General features: G+C 27.1%; 1 protein-coding gene across 10 annotated transcripts in view; it reads left to right on the top strand.

Annotated features, from left to right (window-relative positions):
* LOC129963150 (sodium/hydrogen exchanger 9B2-like) overlaps positions 1-20,760 on the top strand; it is a 99,222-nt gene that overhangs the window by 60,694 nt on the left and 17,768 nt on the right. For 7 of the 10 annotated variants that reach the window (XM_056077268.1, XM_056077287.1, XM_056077315.1 and 4 more), the window contains exon 2: positions 13,454-13,753. In XM_056077268.1, the coding sequence (XP_055933243.1) occupies positions 13,454-13,753 (300 nt within the window). The other 3 variants (XM_056077324.1, XM_056077276.1, XM_056077259.1) reach the window with 3 other exon arrangements.

The following is a 20,760-nucleotide window of genomic DNA, read 5'->3' as shown; positions in this document are numbered from 1 at the left end:
TGCATAAATCTTGCAATATATCCTAACATTCTTTGTAACAGATTAAGAAATGCATAAATAAAATGAAATAACGGAAACTAATTTGTCTTTGAATTCAGAATTTATGTGTGTTCATTAATTTATTTTAATGCTTTATTTAAATATTATTTCCTCACTCTCTCTCTCCATATATATATATATATATATATATATATATATATATATATATATATATATATATATATATATATATATATATATATATATATATATATATATATATATATATATATATATATATATATATATATATATATATATATATATATATATATATATATATATATATATATATATATATATATATATATATATATATATATATATACATAAATAAATAAATTCGTTGTTTGGCATCTCCTTCAGAAATGATCTCTGTTTTCGTTTTCTTCTACACAACAGTTCATTAGTCAAATCTTTAGCTATACGATTCTGATTTTCTTGATAAAAAGCAAGAACAAGTCATATAGAGCTATATCTGGAAATTCATATATTTGCCACAATGGAAGAAACTTATGAACTGTATTAATATTGACTAGTACCAACCAGATAGCTGCAGCAGGGCCGTTTTTTATTATTATTTTTTTTGGTGAAAATTGAAGAGGAAGAATATGTTCACTTAGCCTTTTTTTAAGCAAGTACTACTCAGTAACAATAATGTTTGCTATCTGGATAGTGTAACAATTCATATGTTTTTTTTGTCTCTGCATTAAAATGAAATTTGCCGTTGTTCTATTAAGTCCAAAAAATTCAAAAACATCTAAAAATAATTTTCGAATTTGAATGAATTATGCCATTTTATGCGACTAATATCACTTGGATGATTAATAGAATAGGTTTCTTTCATTTCAAACGTATACAACACATGCGCGTAACTCGAGAATGCAGGTAGTTAAAGTCTGCTACTGCGGCAAATCGTGGGTGTCTCTTCATAATCATAATAAGTGGGTAAGTCAAATACTCCTAGTATGAAACTGCTGGTAAAAATATCACATTCAGGTAGTTCCAAAAGCAGATTATTCTTCAGATTTTGCCTTGTGTGCTGCTTCCTTAGATGAAGAATTTATTTAAAGGGCGACGATTTGCAAGTTCCAGTCCAGTGATTAAGGTACAGGAGGAATTGAGGGTTATAAAAGGAAGTTAATAATACACTTTTGTATTTTCATATGAAATGATGGCAAAAACGCATAGTTGTATAGAGTAGCTGCCTTGATAAAAATGAATTTATTCTTATCATTTTTCACTTTACCATTCGTCAATGTTTCATTCAAAATCTTTGAAGTATGTTATATTACAAAGAAAAATAATGCTTTTTTTTTTGAAAATATTTTTCCCGAAAACCCCTTGAAAAAAGAGTTCAACCCTTTTCCTTTTAATCATAATTGAAGTGTTTTAAAAAAATAAAGTTAGATACATATTAATTTACAGCAAAAGATAAATATATTCCTCCGTGTATTTCAGTTTACGAGAGTAAAAATAACTGAAGGAAAAATTTTATTAGATGATCCGAAATCAAATAATTGTCACCCAAAAAGAACAGCCTTCAGATAAAGCATAATAAAAAATACGTCGCAGAATCTTTGAAATTTTTGTTGCCATCTCCATTATCACAAAAATTAAATAAATAAACCACTAAAACCCCACCACCCCATAAAAATGTGCAATCTTCCTGCCTAGATGGAAAAATACGTTTTTGAGACGTAATGGCAGATAATAAAAAAATAAATAAATCGCACAGGTAAATAAATCCAGGCTATGAGAGAATTGCCAAATGCTCCTGCATTTATTTAATTCACTTCGGTAAAGAGAGCGGTCCTTCCTAGAAGCATATATTAAGCAGAATCTAAACTATTATTACAAAATTTTTTCGTCCTTTATTCATGCATTTTTGTTCGAGGCATACTAGTTGAATGTCATGACGCTGTTTTCTGCAGTTTGTCAGTTTCGTAATGTGAGGTCATTTTTTTAATTCTGCTTGTTGCTTTTTCTCCCTAAGATTTGCAAAGCAGGTAGGTTCGTGATTTAAAATTTGTTTTTGGCGCTCAAGCTACATTCTTTTTGCATGTTTAAAGGATTCATATTTCCAGAGTTAAAAGAATTTCATTAAATTCAGAAATATTTTCGTAAATTGCCCGAGTTTTAAAATTCCAAAATTTACAAAGAAAGTAAGTAGATAATTAGAAAATTATATTTTGTACTGATATTGCATATTTTCTTACTGTACATTCAATAAATTTTCATGCCTTGTAAACAAATTTTTAAGAATTTTGTTAAAAGTGACATTATTTATTTATACTGATTTTTTATTCTAAATATCACAAAATATTAATTTTTTTATATTGATGTCGTATTTTTTTCTATTGTAGCTGTGAAAGATTTAAAAAAAAATAGAATATTACAAAATCACACTTAACATTATTTCTAAATCAACATTATTTATATTTTCTTTTATTTTTCGTTCTTAGATAGTTTAAATTTTGTTTCTGTGACTCACATATTGCATTCTTTGCAGTCGTAGATTTATAAATTTAAAACTTTCACCCATACCTTTAATCATAATTATTCAAAGAAATGGAATGAATCATTTAGAAAATATTTGTTAACTTATGATTCAAATCAAATCTTGATTACTTTCCATAATTGATATAGTCAACAAATTTCTCAGGCGCCTATCACATCTGCTTTAGTTAAATTCAGAAAACTTGATTTCATAATGTACATTTTTATTTTTAAATGATTAACATTAATTCATTTACTAATTAATACTTAGTGATTATTAATTAAATGACATATTTTTTTTAGAAAGTTATATTTATTTCAAATTTTGTATGAACTTAGAGGACCTAATTTATTTTAAATCACCTAGCATGTTTTTATTTCTTCTTCAAACTTATTTGGATGTCAAAATGTATTAGAATTCAAGACTAGGCAAACCAGTTGCACTCTGAAGAAAGCAAAAACTAGTTATATTTCATGCAAAATGAAATTTGAAAAAATGTCGAATAAGTATTTTTTATAATAAATTATAGTACTTCGAAATGTGTGTTGAATAAGTAATTTTTATGATTGTACGTTAAAATGTGTGTTTTATCAGTTCCCTTAATCTGCCTTATTATTAATAGTGCAACTAGAAATTCATTACTAAAAATTATATAATTAGACAACTTGGAATAAACATCATTGCCCTTTTTCAAAGGATCTTAATATTAGATTCACGATTTACATTTTGGAAATGCTTCATTTTTATGTTATTAATATTTTAACGAATGCGGGAAAAATATTTAGCTTATCATAAATATTTAAATCATATTTAATTTATATCTACTGTCACGTAATGTTATGAGGTTTTTCCATATAATATTATGTAAAATTTTTCCCTTTGCTTATTTTGGAAATAGACTTCTTTTATTATCTCATTTTAATAATTAAAAAAGTAAAACGGAATAGAACTGTTTAAACCTTTTATTATAAAAACATAAAACTTTGATTAAAAATATGAAACCATGTACAAAAATATCCGTGCAGATGAAATTATAATAAAAAATCCTCCACTCAATGATGAAATAAGGCATTTTCCTTCCATCTATGGCTGTATGTTATTTTTCATGCTTGAATAATATTTTTCTATTGCAAAAACTGAAAATTAAAGATTATTTTCCTTTTCCAGCTCTGAGAAACAACCAGATATTTACATATTTGATTAATGCTATTTTGGTTCCAAAAAAGGCTGTATTTTTATACACTACCATCGTTTTTATTTTATTTTTTATTGAATATTAATTAATTTCTGGCATTAAAGAAATAATATGTGTTTAGTAATTTTTAACACATTATATGCTATTTGATTTTTTTCTTTTTTACTCTTTAAAAATTGTTCTTGGTAAGACATGCTGTTTATTATTGCAGAACATTTCTTAAAACAATAGATATGTGTATGTGTGAGCGTATGTATGTGCGAGTGAGTGAGTTTTCCGATTCTTGTGCATTGCGGCATATAAATCAACGGACTCTTCATTTATTTATTCTTCTGAATTTTATTCTTCGCTAGGAATGATCGTTCTCTTCTTGAAAGTGGAATGTGCTGCAGAGTGTTTTCATTCTTTTTCTTTTTAGATCTCATACTCATCTTCATGAAAATCTACTATATTGATTTCTATTTAGATTTATTCACTAACTTACTTTCAAAGAATATTTGCAATAAATTCATCACTTTCACTTTTCCATGAGATATTTTTGTTACATAACACTTATTTTCAATGACCAAACATTTGCTTTCGACAATCATGCTTTTTTATTTAGATTTAGATTCTAAAGTAGTTTCAATTACAAGGCAAATTAATTGATATTTTTTATCTGTGTTTTCTTTCTTTTCTTAAATTTACGAGTTTGTCAGCTTATTAAAGATAAAATGGACCAACTTCAGCTTCTAAAGTAAAATATAATACATAAATAATTTAAATTTTGCATGAGTTGAAAGGACGGTTGAATTCTTTGGTCATATAAGATTTAAAAATTTAGGCTACAGCATAACTCTTAGAGGAATTTTGCTATTATCATCATAATGTAATAAAGTGAAATGAGAATGAATATTTAAATTTCTTCCCAAAATAATGACTTAACACAGAATTTATCATAGATATATAATTTAGATATAACTATTACGCGGCATTCTTCTTAATTTATGCATTTAAAATAATTTTGAAAATCAAAGAACCAACCCCTTGATCACTGTATCGATTTCGCTAATTTTTATATCATGTTAAATCTCATGATTCCTAGATAAGTGGTCGTCAGTCCCCCAACAAATTTTCTATTTACTTTCTTTTTTAAGTCGGCTTATACCAATCTCTAATAAGATAAAAATATTTAGAGAAAAACTAATTCGCTAATTTTGCCGTCATCTCATGCAGTGTCTTTCATTGTGGTTAATCGAATCTTTTAATTTATCTAATGAATTTTAAAATTGACAGAATATTTTTAATATTTAATACTTCAAAAAACAACTTTCTGCTTTCCTTGATATATTTTCGTTACATTTTAAAGCTATTATACTTAGCTGTCTTTGAATTTTTCAGATTAAAATCCATTTACGAACTGCATTACAACTGTTGGAATCAGATGCTCCAATAAACCAACACTCATAAAAGCCTCAAAATAATTGATTATTTATCCGCATTTTGATATGCACTAATTTCAAAAGTACGTTACTACTGCTTTAGTATATACTTCTTGAATACAGGTGCACACATATTCTCATCACCATTTTTCTCATTAGAGTATGAGAAAAATGAGGAGAAATTTTTTAGAAAGTGTATTAAAATTGAATAGCTGTAGAATATATCTGAAACTTGATGATTTCATTTTCTTACTCTCTTGTGTACGAAGTATAGAGAAAGTATTGTAATCGTCAAAAAATTCGAACTCAAGATCTCCAACTCTAAGTTTGAAAATTACACTTTTGGAAAATGTCTGTTTGTCTGTCTGTCTGTGACAAAGATAATTCAAAGATGCTTTGAGCTGAATGAAAGGGTATGCTAGCTGTATGAAATTTGGTATACAGGCTTAAAACTAATTTGTATATTTATATCAAATTTTGAATAAACTCCACTCAGAGAAAGTCCGTCTGTCCGTCTGTTGAAAAAACTAAATGACATAGATGGATAAAATTCGGTTCATGAATGTAATTATATTGTAGACACCGATTCTCATTTCATTTCACTGAGATAACATCTTTGCTACAAAGTATGCAAGAAAGTTTTTAGGAGACAACTTCCGGTGGTTATATCGTCCATTTTAAGAGATATTGTACTTCTGAAAAAAAACACATACATAGTCATTTTGAAGCCTGGTGAATCATTTACTAAAAATTCGATTAATTACCAGTATTTTATTCTCTATTTTATTACATCCACTAATAAATATTTAAAAAAAAATTCATATTTTTTTTTTCAAACTTGTTTTTTTCTACTATTTTTTTATTCCATATAAATTTAAAGCGATTAAAAATGCCCATCAAAGAATGGTAATTGATAAGAAATCAACCGAATTTCCATTAGCACGTAAGCCACCAAATTCCACGTTTCAAGATGTCTTAATTTGTTTTCTGCAGCTTTTACTACTTTATCTCTCCGCAAAGTCAACGGACTTCAAATAACTGCAACTGCAATAGTGTTAACCAGAGCGGTGAGTCAAATTATTTACATAAACAACACGTGCTTTTTCGTGAACGAAAGGTACGGTTTATCTTAACATTGATTTGGAAAGTTGAATACATGCCTGACGACACGCTGCACGGCTTCGACTCATTCTCACCATGCCCGGATGACGGTGAGGATTTTCTTTTCTTTTAAAAAATTTGTATGCCTTTTTGCTGATGAACGTCATAAACGTCCTTAAATACTGGATGCAAAAAGTGATTTACTTATACAGCAGATGCGTTCATAAAGTATGTGAAAAGTCAAGCATGTGTTCTTCTCGTTATTTCAAAATAAGAGACGGTAATTGTTTTAGAAATATTTTTTTTAGTTTGGAATTCATATAAATGAAGAAGAAAGTTTTACGACTGTACACTTATTTGAAGATCGTTAAGACTCATGGTAGTAGAAATAAAATATCAGATTTAATTTCTCTTAATTATGAATAGTGCGTTTGCAGTTGTTAAGGGAATAATGATGATCATATATAATCATAATTATTAGCAATCAAAACCATGTTAAAAAAAAGTCAATATCCTTATTGAAATAACTGCAAAATTTTATAAAATTCAGTATTCCAAATGCCAAAAGCATTTTCTATTCTTTTTTTTTCTTTACTTAAAAATGTCACTTCTTCAATTTTTATTTACCCAAATAGCACTTTTTTCTTTCAAATAATTTTTCCGATCCCGATCATTTTTCAAAACTTGAATTATTATTCAAAACTTGAAATTCTTTGAAAAATATTGGGCGAATATAACTCTTTAAATTTCAACATAGCGCTGTTTTTAAAAAATCATGGGGTAACATCTTAATTCTAGTGGTCAATCGGAATGTAAATTAAACAAACATTCGAGGAAAAGAAAAAACCCGTTTTTAAATATAATTTGACATTTTATTTTGCTTTAATTATATACTAAAATATAAGTTTAAACTATTCAGTTAAGTTTCAAAATTGAATTATTTGCTTTATCTCATAAAGCTAATTTGCCAATTTTTTTATTCATTTAATGTCACCAGAATAAGCATTAAAAATATAATATAAATTTTTATTTTAAAAATCAAACAACCAAATATGTTCATTTATGTAGAAATTTACTTCTTATTCCGCAATATATAAATACTGGACTAATAAACGCGTCTTGATACGATTTTGATTCATTTGGTTTTTTAAAAAAATTATGTTGTTGCGTTAAAGAACAATTTTGTTTCTATACTTTTTTTTGTCTAAAATAATAAAATAGCAATAGGTATCATGATGTATTTTTAAAACTATCAGATGTTAATGCAAAATATGATAGTTTTTTCCAGAATTGAGTTGGTATCCAGGATTATTTTCATTAGCACAAGACAATATGCTTCAGTTAATTTCTGTTTTAATTGATTTTTTCAACTTTTTTTGTGCTTTAATTTTGATAAACCAAATTGGATTATTCTCATGAAATTCAATCAATTGGATTTTACGTTAAATACCTTTGTATTCTAGACGTTTTAAAAGGAGATTAAAATTTTGAATCATAAATGCTATTTATTAAAATCTTATATAAATATTATTAAAAATTCTGTAAACTATTCCAAAGGCATTTTTACTCTTATGCGGTTTAAGAAGAATGGTACATTTTTTAAAACAAATTCTGCATTTAAATTTTGATCGAAAAAATGTATTTTCAATACATACTTTTCGAAAATACATTTATATCCTAAAAATTGCTTCTTTTCTGTATTAACATTTTCATGATTATTTAAATTATTACTAACTAAAATAGAATAGAAGAATAGAATAGGGGAAAATATATTCAGAACTTATTTTTTACTGATCATTTTAAATAAAATTTTGAAACTGTATTCGAAAAAATGCTACAAATTTAATCTTTTACAAAAAATTTTCTAAATTTTTATATGCTTTCATACGATATTCTTGCTCAGATCTTAAATATTGAAATAATTTGAATGTATTAAATAGACACGCATCTAACACAAGAATTTTTGAAATGCATTAAAAACTTAATAACAGTAATTTATAAAATTAAAAACACTCCCAGTTCCAACGACAAACTTGAATTCTCTATCTCATTCTTTTTAGATGAAGTCGTATCATTCATTCTGAATTCAATAAAATGTTATTAATTTATTTTTGAGGCTTAAGGTATGATTTGTTTTAAATTTTTTTAACAAACGAAATCTTATGCAAAAAGAATTTTTATCAAGTTTATTATTTCTATAGGTTTGATTGCTAAACAACAGTTAATAAATAAATATTGTTACAAATGGCTTTCATTTCAGTAAAAAAAATTACAAATAGTGTATTTAATTACTATTCATGATACGTTTTAAAACAATTATTTGATTGCAGAATACGTAACATCTCGAAATTTTCTTGATGTAATTTTTTTTATAACGTAGAAACTGAAACTTACAAAAATAATCCAAAAAATTATTTATTATTTTCTTTAATGCGTATTGTGTTGGCTTGAATCTAATTTTTGAATATAAAATTCAAAGTAAAAAAGGTAAAATTAATTTTTTTTTTGTTATAAATAAATACAGAAAAAATTTAATTAAAATTATTTTAACTAAATTTCCATAAAACTTAATTAATTTTATTTACATTTTTATAAAAAAATTGCTGTTTTTTTTTTTTTTTTTTTTTTTTTTTTGCTTGCAGCATAATTTACACTTCAAAAAAACTTCAACTTGTTCCATTCAATTGGAAACATTATTTTTCCTTTTTAAAGCGTTTAGAAAGCATTAATAGGTTGAGATACTTCTCTCTCTCTTTGTTTAAATCCATTCGAACACATTCCCTTTAATATTTTTTTCTTAATTCATTCTAAAAAGTAAATCGGATTTAAAATGATATACTGCATCTGATATTAATTCATTAATATTTTAGATATAAAAATTATAGGAGAAATATGCATTTTTAAAATAATATTTTTAAATTGCAAAATTAAATTAAGTAGTTATTTTTAATTTTAATATAATGTTTGTAAATAAAAACCGGATGAATGGCTAAACGTTTTTTTTATAGGGATATTTCTGTTCAAGAGCATTGTGAAAGCTATAGATTCAGTTAACCTAAAGGTGAAACGTTGAAGATAATGAAATAACTGATACTGAATAATAACAGAAAGAAACTCATAAAAATTTATAATCAATTTAAAAAAGTAATTCCAAAAATAATAATGTGCTTTTTATATTTCTCAAGTCAGATATTTCATTTTAAAAAGAATCCATAGATTCAAACTGTTGCACTGTGTTTGATTATTCAACTTCAACTATAAATAAAACTATCTTTTAAATAACTTCCGAAAATATTATTTTCATTGTGTGTGTTTTTCCTAAAATATATTGTTGAATGTCCGTTGGATTCAGAATATATTTGAGAAGTATTAACTGTTCAAAGATGCAAAGAGTATTGCAATATTTCATAGAACGTGGATATATCTAAGCTTGAAATTTTCAACTTTGATCACCTCCTATATCCCTTAATTATTTTTTTAAGTTACCTCTACTGTAAACTCCCCCCCCCTCCCTCCCCCAACCATCCATTCTCGGAATCTTTCTCTAAATAATTTTATGGGTTCGAAGCGAACGACTTGAATTAACTTTGTAATATTTGCTTATTTTTTTATTTTCCTCTTATTCTATTTTTCTAATAGCCTTAATTGCTCTTCCTAACTAATTAAGAGATAGGTTTCGTTTTTCATTAGCCAGAAATTATTAATTGTGATAATAAAATATTGAAATGGAAGGCAACGTAAATCTATTCATTGAGCATCTTATTGGAGTTAAGTTGCATTAAATTTTGAAATAAAGATAAATATAATGTTATGTCTGGAAATGCCTCAAGTTTACTGCTGTACTTGTTATTATTACAATTATTACATTACAATTTTATTGTTAAACAAGTTCTAAAACTTTTTTTCCAAGTTCTAAAATAAAAATTCTAAAAACCAAATTTCCATTAAAACTGTTATGTTTTATGTTGTTACTCATTTTGCTTTCGCGTACTTCGCTCCCCGTGAAATATATCCTTTGATTTAATAACTCTACTTTAATAGTTAGATCAATATGTACACAAATTTAAATCTTCTAGGATCACAGTAACGATTAAACAATTAATTAAGTGATACTTTATCTTTATTGGTAGGAAAGCATTTTTCGCTAATAGTGAATTTTTCTCTATTCTAATCTCTAAACGCGCTATTGGTATCTTAAATGGGAGTGTCATATCTTCTCGATTATCGCCCAGTCGTTAAGTACACAGATAAAAGCGATAATCTTTTGCGATAAGTAACAAAATCAGAAACGGAAGAAAGTAATATCAGGAAATCACATTCTCCGAAGGCATTTCGCAAATGATAAACACCATTCTGCCCCAAATAAAATGCATGATTTAGAAAGAAATATCAGAAAAACAACATGTCATTGGTAGTCAAAACCCAAGTTCGAGACTTACTTTTAAAACTTTACAGATATGAAACATAGTATGCATTTAAATAAAAGTATATACTGATATATAACATAACGGCCATACAACCTAACAAAGGCAAGCATGGGGGCTATATTCCAAGCTCCTGGATCTAATAGAGGGTTCCGCTTAGTTAGGATAAGGAAGAAAAAAAATTCTCGTTTCCAGATTGTTTATTTTCTCCATTATATATGGAGCCTGTTTTGAGTTGACAATATTTTCACGCAGTATTTTATTACTTTCTCGTAGACAAAGTAAGGAGAAAGTGTTAGAATAGTCAAAAAAAATTCGAATGGAGATTTCTTATAGAATAGAATCTTCATATTTTAGACTTCCTCGAGTTGGAAAGGAACATTTTAAAAAATGTCTGCCTGTCTATGACAGATATCTCAAAATCTTTATGAGTAAGACAAAAGAAATTTGATATACAGTTTTTGCACAAATTTGTAGATTTTTATCATATTTTGAGCAAAATCTGTTCAGAGAAAGTCTGAATGTCCAGCTGTTCGAATACAACTTAACACACATAATAACTACAAAGTGAAAAAGGCTAGATGGATATTTAGCATTTATAGCGTAGACACTTATCACATTTTGAGCCAAATCCAGCAAGGGGTTGACTGTGTGTTGGCTTGTATTTTCAGAAACATGTAAACGCAATGACTTATTTATATCAAATTTTGCATGTAATTTGGTGCTTAGAGTTACAATTCGGTGTTAAATTTTGGTTTAATTTGGTTGTAAAAAAATAATTTTCTAAATCACAAATTCGATTTTCGGACACTATTAACCGCACGCCAGGAATAATAGGCGAAAAAAACTCGCCAAGGATCACTCAATAAATTCAGTAAAAAAATGCTAAATTCAGGTCAAAGGTTAATATTTCATAATTATTTTACGCCAATGCCAAGAGTGTCGAATAAGATGTCGAACTGTGGCGATTTTTCTTGTTCTTAATATTCATTGCAGAAGTATTATCATTTCTGCCTACATATCTCACGACTTGTTTAAAATGATATATTTTTTAAATTGCAAACTCTTTAAATTTGGAACTTCGAAATTTCATATCGAATTATTGGCATCATGGCTCGAGGGATTATTGAGTATTATAGGAAAAAGTATTCTCAAAGTTAAAAATTCGTTTTCTTTTGGTTTTTATTTCAATATGGCGCTCTGCAATATTTAATGCTCGTATTTTCGTTATTGCATTACCAGATCGAATCCTGTAAGAATCCTATATTTCGTAAGCTCCTCTTGTTCCTTCCAAAAGTAACTTATCTGTGTAAGCACTTGTACATTCTTGTGCAGTTACTGAATCAATTTAATAAAGTTTCGAAGATAATTTTAAAAAGAAGGGATATTTTTATTTTAGCCTTCAACTTTTTATTTTTATTTTCTCAATGATTATAATTTTAATGCAAAACAGGAATTCTGTCTCGCCAGTAGCGTAACATCCTTTTGCAATCAAATCTAGAACTGGAGGATACACAGTTATGTACACGAACCCCAACATTTTTCTTTGAGAATTATACAAGTTTCTTTTTATTATAGCTCCAATGAAAAATACCAAGGGAATATATGTTGAATTGAAAGTATTAAAACGTCATATTTAATTCGATAACATAAAAATATTTCTATTATGTTTAGTTTTAAAATGATTGATTACGTGCTTATGTAAAGTTTTGAAGTAAAATCATAAAATAAATTATATGAAAGAGTATAAATTATTCATGAATTTATAATTAATGCTAATATGACTACAAATAATATAATGTCATAAGCAATGCGAAATGTTTTATTGTAATTATCAATTTGTGATATTCATATAATACACGAATTATTTTATGTATTTCATTTCTATTATGAATATTTCTGAAATTAACAAATCAGTTACAAGTGTTGTTTTTATAGATTTTTTTTTGAAATTTTATTGGAAGGTAAACCCCGGAGGTTGCATAAAATCCAAAAATAATAAAGAAACAATAAAAATAAATAAATAATTTTAAAATTACGAATAGAAAGTAGAAAAAAAAAGAAACAGTATTATCATTTACATCCCTTTTTCGATTAAGGTGTCGTCATTCATTTTATTTAATGTAATTTTTTTGAACTCTGAAAAATCTTTTATTATTAAAATAATCATATATTTTATACCGCATTCCAGGTATTATTTGACAAAGGTACTATTCATTTTATTATTAATAATTTTATTATTATTAATAATAAAATAATAATAAAACGACTATTAATATTTTTAAAAAATTATTAATACAAACAAATACAAATAATGATCTTTTACTTTAGGTTCATTCATTCATATTGGCTACGATATGGTGACGATACTTTTCATATTCTTACAAGAATATGAAAAATATCGTCACCATGAAGACGATTTTTCAGAAACTGACTTTACTTTTTAAAAAAGAAATTCCAGTTCATGGATTTTTAACTATTTGCTATTGGAATATTCCAGAACATTTAATTCTAATGATTAATGAATAACATTAATTTGAAATGATCCAGGACATTTAATTCTAATTCCGGATAATTACACGACTATTATTTAACCGCGACGCAAAAACATCAAAATTTGGCATTCTCCTTGCTAATCCAGAAACTGTAATCAACTTTGTTTCATTTGATGTCATGGCCTCTTCGGATAACAATCTAATCTCATTTATATCATTTACAATCATTTTTAATTAAAAATTTTTCCTTTTAATATTTTATGCCTTTGTTTTTTCAGAACGCCGCCCCATTTTATCGTCATCAAAAATGAGTGTATCAAGTGTTGAAAGTGCTTCCCCTATCAAAACCACTAAAAGGGAAGCACTTGTCACCTCCATTTCAACATGTCCACCTGTCACTCCACTCACCACAATATGCGCGCTCATCTTGTTGGTAGCCCTCATTTACGGCACCCTCTGGGGCCTGACTGGTTCAATGGCCCTACCTGGTGGCCCCATATTCGGATTATTTGCACTAGTCGTCGTTTGTTATCTAGGAGGACAATTCATGAGGATCCTCAAACTTCCCACACTAGTAGGTAAGTGCACATTTCTGCTTTGTATTTAAGGCGAATTCTTTTTGATTAACCTAAAGCAGGAGTGATCAGACTTTTCCAGAGTACGGGCTACTTCTAATTTTTTTAGGCTGTTGCGGTCCACCCAGTGACATAGGTGTGTTGAGCTAAAAAAAAAGGGATAACAATATTGATTTTAATTTAATAATAAATGTGAAATATGTACTTACCAACATAACTACAAACATAATATTAATAGCCACAAATATAATAATATTATCAAATGAGGCATTTAATTTCAAGCAATTCAAAATACATTAAAATAAATAATTTTCCTCTGAAATTAGTTCTAGTAGTTATTGTTAATAGAAGACTTAGTTTGCATACTTTCCACCAATTTTGAATATTTCGTGATATAATCATTAACTGCTAATCTGGCACTGGATTCCAAGTGGTCGTCTGTGATATGAGAACGACAGGTTGTCTTAATTATATTCATCGTTGAAAATGCAGATTCACCCTGGTAGGTAGAACCAAAGAACGATGTTAAATGATATGCAACTTCTTTTTAAATAAGGATACTTTAATTCGTTCATTAGATTCCAAAAGTTATTCTTAAATTCTAAACTACGTGCTTTTAAAATGATGCCATTTTGAAACAGAAAAATTTCATTTTCCCTCAAGTGATAAAGAGAATATATAACTTATATTCTCAATTATTTCTCCCACTCAACATTTCCAAATGTGTCACACATGAATATAACAATTGGTCTAGTCTAGAAAATTCTTGAAAACGTCCCTCGAATTCGGAGTGAAGTTTTATTATTTCATTCTAATATTTCTCTTTATTTAATGTACCTCCGTTTTTAAACAACTGATCAGAAATATTTTTGAAATTTTTCTTTGGTGTTCCATAAATATATCTCTTATAGAATGGGCGTCTTAGGTATTAGTAAAAGCGGTCACACCAAAATATTTTGGTGGTCCACCGATCGATCGCAATTTGAAGAAACTTATATAGTTCATTATAAATTTGTTAGAATTGTTTTTACACGAAAATTTGAATCAGAAAATTAAGGATCCTCCCCATCAATACAGATATAAAAATATCCGTTGCTGGTCGAATTGATGTGGGTAATATAAAGTTTGGAATTTTTCCTATTTTTATTTGCTTTTTAAAATCTTTTTTACTATTTAATTTAATGTGAACAAAAGCAAATTTTCGAATATATATGTTGTTAAATAAATTATATTCGTTTAACTTGAAAATGGCTTCTGTGCTCCAAAAAAATGTAAAGGTATTTGTAACGTGCGGTGACTCGATATAATTGAATTCCTGAAAATACTGAGTTATGTCATTTCTTCATCCATGAAATCAATTCCAGACTTAATGATTAATTCTATTTATCACCTGTGCAAAATCAAACAAGAAAAAAGAACACCTCAAACTTTTATTGGATTTTACGTTTTTGCGATATGTTGCAGCTGTAAAAACAATCGAACTCAACTACCTGCCATTTTATTGCATTTTGTGTTAACTCAGCATCTCTTAGACTGCATGACTATCCACAATACAATCTGCACAAACATAAACATCAATTCAAGAAGCTCCATGTTTGGGAAAGTTGAACGATTCTTTACCAACAGTATGGACAAAAATAGGCGAAGCACCTGGGTAGTTGCAAAAGCATTTAATAGGCAAAACGCTTCTTGACTTCAAATTTTCTTAACAAAATCGATTTAGATGCCAAGGAAAACTTGAAATGATCCTAAAAAGTTAAAATGTTTTCGTAATATTATAGAGCTAATTCAGGCGATTACGAATCTATTTATTGTTTACAAAATATATTTTAAGAGAATTTCTCTTAAAGATTTGTTTTTAATGACATTTCTAGAAGTTACAATATGTTCTAGTTGTTGATACATTAACTTTCAGGCATCTATGATTTTGAAAAAAATGAGATTTATAAATTGGAAATACTTATAATTCGTTTGCAAATAGTTCATTAGCAATATAATTTCAAACTCACCTTGTAAAACGAACTTTATTTCACATGACTTTAAGCCAAATTTGAAACTTCCTTTTCTATAATATTGAACTTTCGCTATTCTAATTCTTTTTTTTTTTTTTTTCGAAGGTAAGCCTCGAAGAATTTTTCATATTTAGGCACTTCTTTGAAAAAAAATTTGAAAATTTTGAACTGAAAACACTATTTTTGTTGTGATAAATTAAAATATCTGAAATATAAAACGGAATTAAAATAAAAATTAACAAACTCATACTACCTCATTCACAAATCCAAAAATTTGGTAATTGAAAAAATTTTTCATGAACAAAGAAGATCTTACTCTTTTGTTTAATTTTATTAGATGGGGAAAAACAAACGATGCATCTGAATCTGAAATAGTCTTATTCTCTCGTTTATGATTTGACTCTGAAAATATTTCTTTTTGTAAAAGTGTTTCTTTATCTCTGTTTTTTTTTCTCAGTTATTGAATGAAGTTTAATTTCGATGGAAAAAAATTTTTGCTCTCAACAAAGAATTACAGTTTAGAATTGATTCTGGTTGGTTTAAACTGAATATGAATATCTTCAAGTCATATATTATGACGAGTTGCTTGGTTTCAATATTATCTAAATCAGAAATTACTCTATTTTTAAAGTATTTTATATATTATAAAACTTTATTAGCATACAATTTTGTGCAATATATCATTTTTTTTCAATATATCTTCCGTCAGTTCCCTATAAGGTGAATCTTACAGTTAATTCTTTCAATCAATTTTTGTCGGATGGTTAGAATATAGATTTGCGTTCTAATTCTTCTATTATAGGTGAAATACCACACTTTTATCTTCTTCAACGTTTCTTTTCATTTTCTTACAAAAAATTCATTATTAATGTTATATTTAGAAATGATATGGTATACGGAACTAAGATATTTGATCATCTTCTGGCATTCGATTTGTGGGATGAAGGAAATATATGACCAAATGTCGCCAAGAAATAAATCAACAGATAAAAAAAGCAAAGAAAATTATGTCAAAAACTCACTTCTGTAATTAATGTTTCTGAGTCCTGAAAAAAAGATATGGAAAGAACATGGTCACAATAAAAGATATATAGATTTTTTTAAATAGAAAGATATAGAGGGATACCCATTGCATACAATTCTGTATATTGGTGATATAAAAATAAATCAATCATGGCAAAGAAACTTATGATTATTTAAAATTTGAACAAAAGAAACGGTCCACCAGCAGTTTAATGGGTTAAGATATGGCATGATTAAAGGCCAAGAATCTGATGAAATATGTTATGGATTCTTTCACTGAATCGTTAATCAAAATTACTCTAAAATCGTTTTACCAATGTTCACTTTAACATCAAATTATTCACTGCCACCGAGTAGTGAATAATTACCTTAATCCAGTAATGAATAATTGCTGGAAATTACTCTAACTTTCCTTTGAATGTAAAAGAAATGAGAGTAACGTGCTCCTTTGAAAGCCCTGTAGGAAAGCAAACTGCCATTATATGTGTCGTAAAGTTGCACAAGTTACCATTACTAGGTTAGAAAGCAAAAATGAAAAAAAAAATCAACTTTTAAGTAAACATTCGATGAAAATACATATATATTTTTTTAATCATAACGTTAACGTTGCGAAATAACACGAGTGAGAGATTGAATAAAACAATAAAGTTGGTTTGAATCTCATTACAAGAATAAAAATTAATACTACGAATTCTATATGGCATTAATTTTGAAAACATCTATTCAAATTGAAGAAAAAATTGTTCGAAATAGATTTTGTATCACTGTAAAGATTATTAAAATAAAATAAAGGGGCTTTATGAGTTTATGTGGTTTAAAAATATGTGGAAAATGTTAACATTACGATTGATTTTTTAATTACTCGATGTTTTCGATTTTTAACTGATTAAATTAATTCATTGATTTTTTTTAATTAATTAATTTAATTAATTGGACGCTTTTTGATTCATTTAATTAACTTATCAAATATCTAATTACAATTTGAAAAACTTTTAAAAAACAGTAACTAGCCAAGAAATTTTTCCAATTATGTGCCAAATTTCTTCTTTCTAATTTTAATAGTCTGCTCTGCAGCATTTTATTGCACCTTACTCTGTATGTTATGTATAAAGCTTTTGCTTACTCAATTAACAGTAATATACACATGATAAGATATCAAAATGTATCAACATTTTACAATTTACTTCTTGTTTTTCATTTACAAATTTATTAATGAAATTTTGGTATTTGCATAAATATGATGTGAAATATTCTATATAGTTTCACTTAAATTTTATTGTGATTGTACACAATTAAAAATTATAATGCTAATTATTTTGTCAGTTTTACAAATTAAGTCACGTTAGAAGTTTTGACGATACAAGGATATTTATTATGACTCTTACATATAATGGTAAACAATGAAAAAAAATTTACTTGAGAATCTTAAGCTTAACAGTTTAATTCTACATACAGGGTTCAATGTCTAATTGAACTTATATTTTCTTCTTTAGTAAAGCAAAGTGCCATCCTCTGTTTATCTTTTTCTATTTTTGTTATTAATCTTTCTTCTAATACCGACGTAAGAATTCCTTTTGCCTCGCATACTCTATCAGCATGAGGCTGAAATTATCTATGTTAATAAAGCGGTTTTTGAAAAAAAAATCTATATTTACATTTGAATTTATCTTTTCAATACAAATGTTGGATACTTGAAAAATAGACCTGCATCTTACGGAACGTCATAAAATTCGCGAAAGGCTATTAATACAGTGTTAAAGATTTCGCCCATTTAATATATTTATTTTATTGTGTTTTGCCAAATATTAAAAAATAATTTTTTTTCCTTTGATGGAGATTGCGCCTGAGCTGGCATCTTTCTTTTTTTGCCTCACTTCCTCGCTGTATCATCGTTATACGTGATGAGCAAGGAATATGATCCATTTTAATATCAAGCTCCCTTGTGTTAAAGTGGTGCCTTAGGCTTCCACACACATATATGATTCCAAAAATGCTTTTATCAGGTACAAAGACGACTAAATTTTCGCTTTGTGTAAATCAAATTTTGTGGCTTAGTTAGAGAATTTTCTCCATATATGCTTCGTATATTTGAATTGGAAGAAACTATAATAATTTTTAGTGCGTTACTGTCTGTATTTACTACGCACAATGCATTATTTGCTGTTTCATCACGTCCTTATTTTCATTGTGACCTATTTTTATTTCTTAAAACAAAAACAAAAATACCTTATTATTCGAACTAATGATGATTCTGTGTTTTTCACCGATATATTCAAGATCATTTTCCGAAGCTTTTTATTTTGAGTCAAAAATAATAACTACAGCTACACGAAATTTCATAAGCACATACAGAAATATTCTGAAAAGACTTCATATGAATAGATTTTAAACATTTTGAAATTTGCTGAGAAATTCTGTGATTCAAGGTACTGTAGGTAATAAGATTCCAAATAAATGTTGTAATCATTTATTTGCAACACATTGCAATAACATTAGCAAGGTAACAGTTATTACTTTGCAAATAAATGATTTGCGAGGTAATAACATTACCTTGCAATAACATTGCAAGGTAACGATATTACCTGTAATAACATTATTACAGGTAACATTAACAGAGGTAATGCTAATTGAGTTACCTTGTAATAACAAGGTAACTCAAATATTAAGGTATTTCAAAATTCAAGGTAACATTCATAATTTGTTTCTGATGGACAAAAATTATTTTCTGCTTAATATTCAAGCTAGGTATTTCTTTGACACCTGATAAAAAAGATACGGTTACTAAATATTTAAATATTTGAGTTACTTTTGCATATTTTAGTTACTAGTGCATATTTGAATTACTCTCTACATTAGAACTTTTATGACACTGGGTATGGAAATACATTCTAGACAATTTGAAAACATAATTAGATAACTGGCAATTTGGAAATATCATTTTTAGGGCAATTTTTTAATTTTTGCTTCAGAATATTTATATGAAATTCTTGAAAAAGTTTCATTGAGGCTATATTAATTGTTCTAAATATAATATTAATTAATGCCTCGTTAACTTTTACAGAAATATATGTATTGAATACTTTCGTTGCCAGACTGGAAACCAATTAATATGCATAGTTACTGAAAATGTGCGAAATATTTTCGTTGTGCCATTGTGGAAATTATTCATAAATAAATATGATAATAAAAACTGCTAACTATATAGGGTATCCAAAGAGTAATTATGAAACTATAGTAAAAAAAGAAAAAAAACTAGTAGGTATAGAAGCTAAATATCTTTACTGTCTTACATCAGAATTTTTAAAAAAATAATCGATCTCAATGGAGGTTGTTCGGGTGCCTGTAATATGCTACCTCGATACCCCGATTTCATGTCATGTATTTGGAAGTACCCGAAGAGGTTGAATAAAAAAAAGTGATAAGTCCCTTTTCTTCCTGTAGATTAATGTAAAGTGTAAAAAGTTGAGAGTTCTGTCTTCCACAAAACTCCTCAAGTTAAAATCCAACAAAGTTTAATCTGAAATTAAGAAAAGATTATATTATTACGGAATGAAATTTTCTCATAAAATTTTCGTCATATCATTTCTTGTACTTTTGGAATAAACATATTGTGAAATAAAACTTCATGAGTCGTGTTAATGAAACGTGACATCAAAAAAGTCACTGTTCTAAGTTATTTTTGCTTGCCAACATTTGTAATGTGTCAATAATTCTCGGATGCACTGCTTTTTAATCCAATTTGAATATTTAATTCTATTTTTAAAAAATTTTCAAAGTAGAGTCCTTTCTCGAATAATTTCTTAAATCAGAAGAGAAAATTGATTATCTGTATAGGAAAAGCACTTCTTTCTTTTGAAAAATTAGGACAAAATTTGCTACAGATCTCCAGTTCTTATTTAAATAAAGACTTTAAATTTCTTTAATCTGTTTTTGGAGCTATTGAATTTTTTCGTGCATACGTAGAGAGATAAACAT

The sequence above is a fragment of the Argiope bruennichi genome, chromosome 1 (genome assembly GCF_947563725.1).
Source record: "Argiope bruennichi chromosome 1, qqArgBrue1.1, whole genome shotgun sequence".
Taxonomy (NCBI): Eukaryota; Metazoa; Arthropoda; class Arachnida; order Araneae; family Araneidae; genus Argiope; species Argiope bruennichi.
Note: the sequence above shows the minus strand (reverse complement) of the source record. Positions and strands in the feature narration are given on the sequence as shown.